Source organism: Oryzias melastigma, linkage group LG2 (assembly GCF_002922805.2).
Source record: "Oryzias melastigma strain HK-1 linkage group LG2, ASM292280v2, whole genome shotgun sequence".
Taxonomy (NCBI): domain Eukaryota; kingdom Metazoa; phylum Chordata; class Actinopteri; order Beloniformes; family Adrianichthyidae; genus Oryzias; species Oryzias melastigma.
Genome location: NC_050513.1, coordinates 7,408,416 through 7,422,544, shown reverse-complemented (window position 1 = coordinate 7,422,544; position 14,129 = coordinate 7,408,416). Strand labels below are relative to the sequence as shown.

At 37.8% G+C, this 14,129-nt stretch overlaps 1 protein-coding gene and 1 long non-coding RNA gene across 11 annotated transcripts in view; one reads left to right on the top strand and one right to left on the bottom strand.

The window, feature by feature from the left end:
• Positions 1-14,129, bottom strand: part of LOC112160000 (gamma-aminobutyric acid receptor subunit gamma-3) — a 135,851-nt gene that overhangs the window by 12,395 nt on the left and 109,327 nt on the right. The window contains exon 9 of the mRNA XM_024294298.2: positions 9,175-9,327. Coding sequence (XP_024150066.1) covers positions 9,175-9,327 — 153 coding nt within the window. The remainder of the gene's footprint in view (positions 1-9,174; positions 9,328-14,129) is intronic.
• The window catches only part of LOC112160001, a 135,367-nt gene that overhangs the window by 68,215 nt on the left and 53,023 nt on the right, over positions 1-14,129 (top strand). For 3 of the 10 annotated variants that reach the window (XR_004949175.1, XR_004949177.1, XR_004949172.1), the window contains exon 3: positions 7,631-7,715. The exons of 4 other annotated variants lie outside the window; for them this stretch is intronic. This is a non-coding gene — a long non-coding RNA (uncharacterized LOC112160001). Of the gene's footprint in view, positions 1-3,090; positions 3,168-7,630; positions 7,716-8,328; positions 11,757-14,129 lie in introns of those variants that run through there. 3 more of the 10 variants (XR_004949179.1, XR_004949178.1, XR_004949173.1) reach the window with 2 other exon arrangements.

Below are 14,129 nucleotides of genomic sequence, written 5' to 3'. Positions count from 1 at the left end.
ACTTTTACTGTTACCAGTAACACAAAACTGAGGCTGAAACTCACAAATCTCTTTTTTAAGTTGTTTAAAAAGGAGTCTTAATAATTAGTAATAGTGGATCACACAAAAATCACATTTTCCTTAAAGATTTGACTTTAGAAATAGATCATTTGTATCAATTTTCTATGTTAAACTCAGTCAAATATGATGTTTTTTGTACTTTTTTCCATTTCCTGTCCATTTCTTCTCCCCCCTTCTGTCTGCTTCCTGAGTTATCAGCTATTTCGGCTTCATCTAACAGCATTTTGAGATCTTCAGCGTCTCTGCAGTAACCGCACAAATTTGAAACTCGTTCCAGCTTTCTCTTCTGACCTTTTCATTTCTTCCTGCGCTGGAGCTTTTGCAGCGTTCCATCTGGGCTCTGAAAGAGGCGCCGGTTTCTCCCTTGTGTGAATTGACAGTCGGGTAATCTCTGCTGTGGGTGGGGGGTTGCTCAGCTTTTGACCTGTGCACTTTCTTGGAATCTTCCAGCTATCATCAAATTATATCGTCATTTTGCCTCTTAATCTGAATGTTTGGGTTTTATTTTGAAGTTCTTTTAACAGTGATTACCATTGGTAAACACACATTTTTAAATATTAAATATTGACAAAAATAAATAAACCAATTACATTTACAATCCAAATACTTGAACTGCACATAGAGGAAACTTCATGACTTTTATATTTACCACCTAAACCTATTTACAGTCTGTTGGTGTTTGCTAAAAAAGTAGTGAAAATGTGACCGTTCTACTCAATCAAACTCATGAGATTTGACAGAAAAATCATTAGGTGAAAATGTAGTCTTCACTTGTCAAAGCTCATTATTTAGAATTCCCGATCTTTCCGTGGTGATCCTCCCCCCCGCTGAGATTTGAAAGGACAGGTGACATCTGACCAGAGCCCAGACGACAGTCTGCCTCTTGAGAGTTAAAGCTCTTTTTGGTCCACTTTTCTTCAAATGACAGAGAGGAACGATGGAGACGGGAGAAAAGAGTCTGCATCCATTCGACCTCCAGACAGTAACGTCCTTTTATCCATAGAAATAGCATGAACTTAGTGTTTTTCTGTCTGAAAATGAACGTGTTTGTCAGAATATTTTTTTTTTTATATATATAAATACATGCAGTTACTATATCAGAAACTTCTATTAGCCTCACAAATACTTCACACCCAACAATCATACCTCCCATTTTCATGACATCCCTTGATGTATGAGCCTCAAGGGGAACTACGAGACCCGTCTATGACCGTCCACTGACCCAGACATCCCATAACCCAACAGCAGTCTAATGGGTCAATTCCCCCATACAGGTGCATGTGAATAAGGCTTACTTGTAGCTTAATTTGTCTGCTGTAAATGGTGATTGCATGGTGTACTTCAGTGGTCCCCAACCACCCCGTGCCACTGCGCCGCGGAAGAACTAATAAATTATACACGTTTTTTTTTTTTTTTTTTTTTTTTCATGAGACGGAAATCTTTTATTTTGTAAATCAACCAGATTATCTCGATTAACTTAATGCCAATACCATTCTTTTAAAATAAAAAATCTCTTAAATGGAATTCATTGTGGTCCATGTTAGCCAGTTGAGTAAGCATTGATGCATACACTTGTTTTTCGTAGAAATTCCTGGACACCCCAACAAAACGGCACTTTATTTATTGCAGTAAGTTGTAAGAAAATCTGTCTTTAAGCTTAATATCAAGCATAAAAGTGTAAAAGTAGCAGTAGATAAAACAGAGTTCAGGGTTTCAGAGAGGCTTTCATTTTGACGTACAAGCAGGCTTCCTGTTCGACTTTTTGTCTTTCTCAAAGCAAGTTCTTTGGGTGACTTGGGGGTGAAAGAACTTGTCAGAACTCCAACTTCATAATTGTATTACAGGAAAAGAAAATCAAAAAATGACTGCAGACGTTCTGTAAAATTTGGGTAATTACAGGAGCTCAGGAGGGACAAAGGAGCAGTGACATTTTTATAGTTTTGCTGCTTCCAAACACACTGACTTCAAGTGTTGACAGCTCCATTTAAACTAATAGTTTCCTCTCATTTCAGTGTCAGAGTTGTAAATAACCATTTAAAGCCAAAGATGCTTTTTAATTGCTGCCATTGTTGTGGAAATGACACCCCGAGGTTTTTCGTCCGTTCACTCGCTGATGTAAAATCAATCCGTTCAGAGGGGAGGCGAGCGCGCCGACAGAAACGTGGCGATATTTACAGCTGTGACACGCGTCATTTTGCTAAGCTCACCGTCTTTTTCTCTCCTCTCCCTCCATCCCTTTCTCTCGGTCTCTTTCATCCTCATCCCTACATATCTGCGTGTGCCACTGTGTTCGCCTGCTGGTTTCCATAGAGACGAGTTGCTCCCTTCTATTTTGAGCCACCTCTCAACGCTTCGTCTAGACTTTCTCCTTTTACCCCCTCATTAGATTTAAGCAGCCGAGCAGGTAAATGAACAACTCTGTTTGTTAGAGTTTCTCTATAAACCTGAGTGTGCTCTCAAAAGAGTAGAAGTAAATCCCTACAAGCCGTAGCTCTCATTTCTTTGTTTAAAACCTCTGCCCCTTTATTATTTCAGTTCTTCATAACAAGCAAATCACTACCCCCCACCTCCTCCCCCCTCCTCCAAGTTTCTTTGCTTGGTATAATTCATTCAGAGGAAATTGTCACTACATGATGCCATAGCAACTGGGTGATCTGAGCAGTCTCACATCTACAGCAGAAAAAAAAAAAAAAACACACAAAACATCATCCAGAGGTGAGAAAAGCGTCTGTGCATCTGCCCGCACCAGGAAAAACATCCGGCGGAGAGAAAAATAACCATCCAAACAACCAGCAAGGACACGGCTTTTGCCTTTTTTGTGCATGAAAATTTAAAAAAACACAACGTCCTTTCATCCCAAGGGTTGCTAGTTCGGTCCCCGAACAAGAATCATGCTGGCAGTGATTACCTCTCACAGCAACCTCCGAGCTTTAAAGAAAAAAATAGATACTAAAGCTTTGGTAGAAGGAGCAGACATCACCCATTTGCAAACTTCAGCCCACTGACCTTTAGCTTTGTTTCTGTGTACAGGTGGAGGAACAGACCACAGCTGGTCTTCACCAGCAGTCTATAAATAGTGCCCAAAAGCACCAGTTAGGGACCAGGAGGTGGGTCACTGGATGTCACAGTTACCGGTATTTTAACCTGACGAAAAACACACATTTGAGCTAATTACGACTAAGCTATTTCCTTTAGTCCCTGGTCAGATTAAAGATGCAAACCGGTATGACATCAGATCTTCAGAACGCGGTGTATTTCTGAGAAAATGATAAGAACACAAAGTGAATGGAGGGAATATTCCAGCTCTTACTTGTCTGGACATTTTGTACTTTTTCCATGTTGCTCTGCAATGCCGGTCCAATGATCTACCAGTCCTACTGCTTCTCAAATCCTGAGGAAATGTATCAGTGGATCCAGTTTGGATTAAGTACTGAAGTAAAAAGTTATTTCAGACAATTAAGTTGTGTCTAAAATCACTTACTACTTAGTGCAATATATTGAATGGTCTCCATTTTGTTGGGTTGTCCAAATCTACAGTTGCGTCCAAATTCCTTCACTACTCACTATTATAATGCATTCGTGGTCTCTATGAAAAAAAAGGTTGTTGGGGAAAGTAATGTGTTAGACCTGGTGTTTATAGGAGACCAGTGTCTATTAAGCCTAGCCTTGTTTCCACTGACGGTCCAGTAAGGAATGGTACGGGGTCCAGTTATTTCTGTCGACCTTTAGAGATCAACATTTAAAGTACCGAACACTTGTTAGACTCTGCGTTTATAGTAGACTGGCGTCTATTAGATACCGGCCACTATTACCTTTGCCTAAAAGTTGATATCATGTATTAAATTTAAAAAAGTAGTGAGCATGTGTTCAAATCGCATTAAAATCTTTTAGGGGGTTAGGGATCTGCAGACTTAACCCTCGTGCTCTCTTATGGGGTCCAGATGACCCCATAAGAGAGCATAGGTTGTTCAAAAACTCAAAATCTACCTAAAGTATGAATTCTGGTTGGGCTTATTGACCTCCAACTGATTTTCTTTTCAACATCTTTTCGTCCGACTGTGTTACACTACGAAGCTGTCACGCCTGATGGATTTTTGGAGCATTATAGCTACAAATTCAAACACCCACAAAGTTTTAAAGGCCCCTAGAATTGGAGGGGCAAAGAGAAGCTGTAGGAGTAGAGGAAGAATATGGATTCAGGTTTAGCCTTTGGTTGATAATGAGATATTTCTGCAGCTAAACTGCCTCAAAATCAGGAACCAAGAGTTCAATTCTTATAAATCAGATTAAACGTCAGAGTGTTGGATCTTGGAGGTTAAGCAGGTCTGGTTCAGACGTTCTGTCCTCCTGCTGTCATTGTCCATGTGTGCTCATTCTGTTTGTGCAGTCGGGAGCTCGACTCCTTCTGGCTGTCATGCCTCTCTTATTTATGAGATTGAAAACTGACAGCTGGAGGCTTTTTTGCTGTTTTTTGTTTTAAAACGAAAAAGCTTTGATAACCAACATTAATTCTCATGTGATATACATGGAATTGATTGAGTCTGTGTCTGAACTACCCCTTAACTCATAAAATACTAAAAATATGACAGTGGCCTATCCAGTGCCCTGGATTTTAAGGCTATTCTGACACATGATCAATACTTTTTTTTAATTCCAAATATGATGTCACCCATTTCCAGAATTAAAAACCTAATAAATATGAACATTTCATGAAGACCATTTTTAATTCCACTGTGTTCTAACAATGTTATAACAAATACATTTGTGGTGACAAATCATTTAAATGCAATAGATTGTGGTCTATAGAAGCTCTATTATAAGCATTGATGCACATTAGTTTATCGGTATCAGTTGACGTCCTTTTTTGATTTTTTGACTATTTTGGCATTTCCCTTTTTATGCTATTTTGGAGTTTAATATTTCAGCTTCATGCTAGCTGTTTTGGCTAATTTAGTCTTTTTTCAAATTTTTATGCTATTTTGAAGTTCAGCTAGTATTTCATCTATACGCTAGCTATTTTGGCAAATTTAGGCTTTTTTTCTTTTTTTTTAAGCTGTTTTGGAGTTTAGCAAATATTTCAGGTACATGATAGCTTTTTAGCTAATTTAGGCTTTTTTTTTATTTTTAAGCTAATTTGGCACTAAGCTAATAATTTAGCTTTCTATCATCTTTAGCGTTTTTATCTATCAATTTCAGCATCTTCAGCTATCAGCAATAGTATCATCAGTGGCCAAATTCAGCTTACAGCATTCATAATAGCAAATTTAGTTTCAATAATGTTCAATAAATGTTTATCCTGTTTGGCCCGCGCCCTAAGATTTGTTTTGGATTTTCCCCCCTTGTGTGACTGAGTTTGACACCCCTACTTTATACTTTTTTTACATGACGTCAGGCTAATTGGCAACATTAATGTTAGCATTTAAATTTTTATCCAGTTTACGGGTAAAGACCGGCAAAACAGAGAACTGAACACTGTTTTACTTAATTTTACATAAATAATAAAAGGTACCCTTACCAATTGCAACAGAAACAGATTTTATAAATATCCAATCCAACTGTTTTGGTTTTACTCTCTGAGATTGTTCACAAATCAACTACAAATATCAGTAATCCTGCACAGCTGCTTCCCCAAATTCCTATGGAGGATATTAACCCCTGTGCTTTTTTTGGGGTCCAAATGACCCCACTTTACATTGAAGAGTTTTTCCTCCCATGACAAAGGTGGACAGGATTTAATCTTCGACATGGACACCAGTGAAAATACAAAAATCAATGTTTAAAATAGTTCAGTGCACTGTCTTGTGGGTTCCAGACAACCTAACTCTCAATGTTAAAGTGCATTGGATAACACAAGAGACGAGTCGTGGATCAGTTCTCGCTTACAACCCAGTCAAAGTTAGACAACAGCTATAAGTACTTAGTTGAATGCTACTTGTTTGATCATGAAGGTAATTACAATTTAATTCTTCTAATCTATGCTAACACTATTAATAGCTTTAGATATGAGACGTGGAGCTGCAGAAGATCTTTTCTGCCCAGTTTAAAGTTTCCTACATTTTCGTGTAACAGAGCAAAAGTAAGACAATTTCAGGGTACTGTTGCAATATTTTTTACTGCTGTCAAGGAACTAGTGTTCGCTTACCCCCATTTCTAGTGTTGCTCCCATTTGCTTTTACTCATAACCATTTCCAATCTGTGAGAAAATAAAGGTATAAACTGGTCAAATGAATTGGAAACTGTTCCTAAAAATATGAAAGTTAGTGTTTCCACGTAATTTTCTAATTAGGACTGGCCAATGCTGAACTTTTCTCTTGGCCTCTCTTATTTTAAAGGCTAAATACATGGCCTAATAGCTGCACATAAAATATTCACTATGCCAAACCATTCCTATGGTTAACCCCCTTTTTTTTACAATTATCCCCTGAAACAACAAATAACTCTTACGTCTTTGTTTAGCCTTGGAAGCAATTGAGATGCATGCAGAGATATGTGCAAATGTGCAACTTTGCCACACATATTACATGTGGCCAACATGAATTTCTATCGGTTTTTGTGCGTAATTAGACTTAAAATTCGTGCAAATAACAAAAATAGAATAACTGCTAAAATGAAAGGTGGATATTTTCGATAAAACATCAAATATTAGGGGATATCATGTGAAGGATCTAAGATAGGAAAAATAAATGTTGTAAAGGGTCTATTATATCTCCATCTTTAAGTATTACGCGTTAGTAAAACCAGTTTTGAGGTTGGTCACAGCCGCTCAGACTATGAGAACTTCTCAAAAACTGCAGTGAATTGTCAGAGTGAAAAGTATGAAAGTAACTTTTCATCTGGCAGCTGTCATAGTTTTTCTAGTACAACCCCCCCAACGATGCTACTGTCTTTGAATGACTGTTCTGATGTCCCATCATGGAATGTTTGCAGTTGAAGTTAAAAGAACAAAACTCTTTGAGCAGCACGACTTTAAAGCCACATCGCATGCATGGCATTAGTCAGACGGCCTGCACGGGAGTCCCCTCTGACCAAAGCAAGGCTGCCTCCTAATTTGTGTACTCAGTCACGCGTTATCCAACGGTCACTGCTTTGTTGACTTCCCCCCTTTGATGGGAGAAGATTCCGTCGATTTCCCACACAGTGAACCTTGTTCTCAACTCTGCTTTTACACTTCCGTCAAGTCCCTGCAGCAAACGTCTCTTCAGACCACAGCTCCAAGGACTTATGCCTGTGAAGCTCCCTCCTTTAACTTGAACTTGCTGCTACATCTCCCACAAGGAGCGCTGTCAGCTCTCATACTCCGGCACACGGATCATCCGTGACAGGCGTTTACAGGAAAACACCACCGTTTGAAATGCCTTTTTTCCAAAGTCACCACATGTCATAACACAGGAGTAGGTTGGGTTTTTTATACATAAATAAACTAAAGTATGACTGAAGGATATTTCTTTGATGAAGGTTGTTGGTCCATGAAAAAAAAAGACTTGAATCAGCTGCTTCAGTAAAAACTCTGAAATGACAAATACTCGCACTGTGGTGACACATTCTGTGAATAATGGCTCTCTTCCAACAGGAGCAAATGGCGTGATGGTGACAAAAGAGGCACGAAGCCCACAGAGGGAAGAGACTGTAATGAATGAGTCCTCCTCCAAAACCTGGTAAATGAAGCCGACGCGTTTGATGCCGCTCTCCCGGGAACGGCCGGCATGGATTTCTTTCAGCGCTTTTTAACGAGCTCTGACTTCAGTAACTGGAAATTTTTATGGATCGCACAACAAAATCAAAGCAAATAGTAAATTTAGTCTTCAGATGCTAAATTCAGGAAATAAGGAAGTAAAACTGTTTGTTTGGAAAGTTGAATAAATCTGGATGTAGGAGTTTCTGTAACATAATAGTTTTCAGATCTGAATACTTCAATTGAAGATTCTATTCTAAGGTGAGTGACCCGCGGTTCCTTTTTAGTCCCCAACAAGGAAAAAATAAATTGATCAAATACAGTAAAAACTAGCTATTAGATGTAGGGTTTTTTTGTCATTTGAAAGTCTGAGAGCTCCAATTGATTGCTGATTTGGTTAGTGCTCTCCATGAAGTGATGAGCAACTTTCTTCCACAAATCTATAGTTCTCCATAACAGTGAAACAGGGATTGCAGTTCTCAACTGCTCTCATACTTGTAGGATACAAGTCCAATTATTTTCTGGAACAAACCTCCATCTCCAAACCTCTGTCCAAAATAACGTTATAAATAGACGTGTCTATTTTGTTTTTCCAGATCGGAAGTATCATCTTCCTGCATTGACTGAGACGATCTACCAAAACTTCACGTCACCATTCTTGTTGAATAGTTCCTTTTGTTTGTGATCTACTATAATTTATTCTAATGCTAATTTATTTTATTTCTAACATTCATAACAACTATAAAGGGCATATACTACGGGTCTGTGACCTTCAACATTTAAAGAGCCAATCGGGTCGATTTTTCGCCAACCACAACTCACAGTCGTACAAAAATAAGATACTCCTTTGTTTTTATGTCATTTTTACTATTTTGATCGATATCAATAAATTTGTGTGTTTTTTGTGCATGAACAAAAACATTAATTTACAAGAAAAATATTTTTATCTAGATATGAAATAGGTTACTTTTGACATGAGTTCCTTTCAAAATAAAAGACACAGGATCATCTCACGGCAGCGAATGTTGTAGTAGTTGGTCTATACCAATAAAAATCACAAAAACAACTAATATTCATAAATAACTTGTTCTTTACGTAACATATGATCATATATATGGGTCTAGGTTACTCTGAAACTTTAAGAAAATCATGGTTTAGGCATAAATAATACAAATGAAAAAAGATTGATGATGAATAGAAAATCTTACCTGCATCCTATCAGAACTTCTCACATCAACATCATCCACAGGAAAGCAAACAAACTAAAACCAGCATGCAATGGAGAGGAAAATAACAGATAGGTAACTCATTATGAAAAACAGTAATGATGGAACACAAAGACAAACAAATAAACAAACAAACAAATCTATTCAACAGTCTCATATCCTCCGTTGCCGCATTCTAACCTTCCTCCCACCCGTGACTTCACTTCAGCTCCTTACCTAGCGCTGTTCTTGCTGGTGTGGCATCACTCTTGATCCAGAAGGACACCCAGGACAGAACCACAGTCAGGATACAGGGGATGTAGGTCTGGATGGTGAAGTAACCCATCCTCCGGCTCAGGTCAAAGTAAACCGTCATCAACACATAGTCTCCTGTTGACACAGAGAGAAAGAAAGACCGTGGTAAAAAGCTGCAAACCAATTCAAGTTCTGATGTACTTATTGGGGTCAAACGTCAACTTTGGTTACAACTGAAAGAGAATGTGTATGAAGATAAACAGTCTTCTTATTGCAGCAGATGAATAACAGCACTGCAGGCTATTAACCACCAACACATGAAGATTTACTGAACCAAGGTTGACAAACACACGTAGGATCTACAATGTGTAGAGTTCCTCTAAAGTATTTCCTTAAATTACACTGATGTTGAAACAATAAATCCCCATGGCTCATTTGAAAAAAGAGATTTTTTTAATCTCAATAGGACTTCCCTGGTTAAAAAAAAATAAAATACTATCAAGTTAGTTCTTGACATTCTGGTGAAAAGAGGCCAAGACTGAAGAATCAATTTGTATTCCTACGATCCAACCAGATTATATGCTTGAGGCAAGCTGTTAATGAAAAAAAAAGTTTCAAAATGAGATAAATCGATATTGAATTGAGACATGATAGGTTTGTAAAAATGACCAACAGTGAGCTGAACTATATGAAACTAAAATGTTATTCAGTTGTTCAGCCAGCTGCTGATGCTCTGGAAGTAACAGATGCTAGCCAGCTTGTTGCTAGTGTCTCTTTATCGTCTGCATTGACTTGGTGAATAATTTCTTACTTTAAAAGAAAGAAAAAAAAAAAGCAGACAAATTAGTCTGAATGGTTGAACTTGAAGACATTTTTAGGAACTCTGCTAAAAGCCCCAATGATTTGCATCAAATAACATCGATTGATGAACAATCATCACCACTAAATAAAAAGCCTACATTAAATTGTAACATTTTTGTTTCAAACCCCCAGTATCTACTCAATAACAGTTCGTCTTCCAAATGAAAGACGGACATTACAAAAATCCATATTTTTACTGTAATGGAGTCCGATTCTATTTTAATGCTCGTTGGCATTTCAGAAGAAATGTCTGCAGTAAAGAGAAATGACGGCCTTGAATTGCAGAAGTGAAAACACTAACTACAGTGTTGCCCGTCTTTAGTCTCTGCCACCTCTTACAGTAATAACATAGAATTTTCCCATTGTAGGATCCAGTCACTGCTTTCTGAAGCTTTCAGAACAGCTTTGTCTTATGAAATTGGGTTAAAACACTTCTGTTATGAATCCTCCTGATATCAGGACGATTGGAAAAAAATCTATTAAATTATATTGATAGACACCAATGAACAATGGTGACGACGAATGCTCATTACTATGAAGACATCACATCTACACTATAAGACCTAAAAAACAAACATACAAACAACTGGTGAATAAGGTGCCATGACTTTTAGAGCACTCTGTTCTGACGTCCTGTTTATTGAACGCGGCACAGCACCTCACTAGAAAATGGGAAACGGTGGACATAAACGACACGTTCTAAACAATGAAAAAGAGTTTAAAGTGAAACCAGCTCGATTGCTTTTATCCGACAATAAACAAAGGTAAACTTCTTTCCTCCAATTCTGGGGTTTCAGAGGAGAAATGTGAGTGTCGCATCATGTCACTACGATAATATAACACCCATAGGCTAATGAAACTGTAATTCCCTACAAGCAGCATCAAACGGACCGCTGAACACAAGACAAATTTAAAAAAAAGTGACAAAAAATTCACTGTATCACAAGCACAGAGTTATTAACTTCTCTCATTTAGAGATCCTTAAACCACAACAACAACAAGAGTCTAGCTTACAGGCAGAAACACAGATCCTAACACAACACTGTGAAGTTTCACATCATAACATGAAATATCCCTAAAGGATGTTTAGACAATCTGATGGTGTGAAAACAGGACGGAGAACGAAGAGGATCTCACTTTATCAGGCTAATCTGACCCTTTTCTCTGTTTTGTTGTTTCACTAAACACCATCAGTCGCAAGTGTGAAGAAACACAAAGAAATGATGCAGTAAAAGGAGAGGTTTGCTTTTTTCCTGCAGTTTAGATAAAACTGTGATCCAAGTTTGGGTTTTCCACTAAAACCTCATTAGAATCAGTGTTTCAAGAGTTTTGTCTCTTTAACCTGTGAACATCAGAGCATCACACCCACACTCATCTGACATGAATGGAGGCAGCAGAAGCAATGGCTTCATCTCCAGCTCCACTGTGGAGGCTTCTTTGTTAGGAGCAGGCGTCCCTGCAAACATCCCCGTGTTTGCATTTTGTTAGGATAGTAGCAGCTGTTGACATACGCGGGCTCTTCCCACACTACTACCTTTTAGTGTTTGAAAAATGATTTTCATCCATTAACGAGCTGAAATGAAAGGACTTTGCTGGGTTTGCTTCCAAACGTGTTTATCATAGGAGCTTTTAATTATTTGTTGGAGCAAAAACAATATTAATGATTTCATGGCGCTGCACTTTAATAAAAAAAAAAAAAAAAACCGTGAGCAATGTCACAGGTACACAACCACTCAAAAGGTTGAGGTCACTTAAAAAAGTTTCTTATTTTTTAAAGAAAAACTATTTTTTCAATGAATATATGTTTACACTGATGAGAAATACACTCTCTACAACCTGTGTCAAAGTCAAGTTTATATCCGGGCCTCCAGATCATTTTATTTTATTGTTATTAATTACCCAATGTTATCTTGCGCTCGTTTCTAACTTGTACAATTTTAACAAAATATATTTTTATGGAGAGTAAAATATTGAAAGTTATTTAAGGTTTTATTTGATTTATTCTGGAATAATATTCCTACCTTGTATTATTATTCATAATTATGTTAAAAGTTAGTTTTAAAGTTTTAAAAATTGGCATTCTGCTAGCGTTTTGGACTATTTTGGCATTTGCTAAGATTTTTTAGGCTATTTTGTAGCTTAGCTAATATTTCAGCTACATGCTAGCTGTTTTGGCTAATTTAGCCTTTTTATTGTTTTAGGCTACTTTGAAGTTTAGCTGAATTCCTAAAAGTATAACAAGGACAGTAAAATTATAAATTCATTGAGCGCTCAAAATGGTCAGAAATAGAACTTCAATTTGAAACTCGACTGTCTATTGTTGTTCTGAGAAATGAAGACTATTTCATGAAAGAAATTGCCTAAAAGAAATAAAGATTTCCATCAATGGTGTGTCCTACTCGCTTTAGAGAACAGCACAAACAGGCTCTAACCAGAGTAGAAAAAGAAGTAGGAGGCTCCGCTGCACAAATGAGCAAGAAGATAAGGACATTAGAATCTCCAGTTTGAGAAATTTACACCTCTTCATTAAATAGCCCTCTCTGCGTTCTCTGGACTCTGTAAACTCTTAAAAGCCAACTGAAATCCTTTAATTTTGCCAAGCATTTTTGCTGAAACTATTTTTATTTGGGCTTGATATGACTGTTTTATGTGGCACATGTTCTTGTCTTGTATGTTTTTAGCTTGTGAGGTTTTTGTTTTTACCTTCTTTTGTCTTTCAACTTGTAAAGCACCTTGTGACATCTGTCTGAGAAAGGTGCTGAATAAATTAAACTTACTTACAAACTGCCAGTGTGAAAATCTACAGTGAAGAGGCGACTTCAGGATTCTGGCCAGAGTGGCAAAGAAAAGGCCATATCGGAAATTATTTAACTAAAGAAAAAGATTTGTATAGGCAAAAAAACAGACATCGGACAGAAAAACATTGGAAAATAGGGTTATGGATGAACAAATCGAAGTTTGAAGTGATTGGATCACTCAGAAGTAAAACAACTGAAAAGATGCGTGAATAGTGTCTGGCGCAATCTGTCAAGCAAGGTAGGGGTAATATGATGGTCTGGGGTTGCTTCTTGCTGGTAAGGTGGGAGATTTGTCCAGGCTAAAGGGGGCTATAACTTTGTTTTGTGCTTGATTGGAGCTAATTTCTTCCTACATCAGGACACCACCAACTTACACAAGAACTACTTAGAGAAAGTGATGTGTGGTCAACACAGTCACTAGATCTAAACCACGTTGAGCTTTTGTAGGAGCAGCTTGGTACACAAAAAGTGCCCATCCAGCTAAACTAACTTGTGGGAGGGGCTTCTTAATGAGTTTGAAGGAAAAAATAATAATTTTAAATGAATAATTATTTTTATTCATGTCTTGACTATATTTCTATTTATTGTACAACTCATTTGGTAAATAATAGTTTGACTTTTCATGGAAAACACAACATTGTCTGGGTGACCCTAAACTTTTTAACAGTACTATGGTGAGAAAAAAAAAAAAAAGCTTAATCTATGGATTTATTCGCTTTAAATTGAAAATTGTTGAAAAGTTTTCCAGCCGTGATTTTAGAAGTTTTCTTGAAGGATTTTCATCAAACAAAAGTGGAAATCTAAATTGCGACTTGCAGCTCTTCCACAGGAAGAAAAAAAAAATCCTTTTCAAATTCAAACTTTAAGGACGCTAAATGTGAAAAGGTCTTTTACGGGGCTTGGGGGGGGAGGTTTGCAGTGGGGTGGGGGTCCGACAGAACAAAGCTCTGAAGTGTTTGGGCATCCACGTTTTCGAGAGGACGCTTCTGAATTAATGATGACGCTGGATTTTTGACCGCAGGTCCTGGCGGAGCCGGGTCCACTCTGTCCTCATTAAAACCCCCCATGTGAGGGAAAACAGTAGACGAGCAGAAAGCAGAACGTTCAAAGTTTGTGGTGATGTTTATTAATGATGGTTATTTTTAGCAGGGGGGGGGTTCACATTGTCGGGGTGTCGGCAAGTGAAACAGAAGAAGCTAATAAATGAGGAAATGGCCAATTTTCTTGAACAGCATGAGGTAGATGTGTAGGTTTGCCGTCGCGTTTGAGCATCATGGC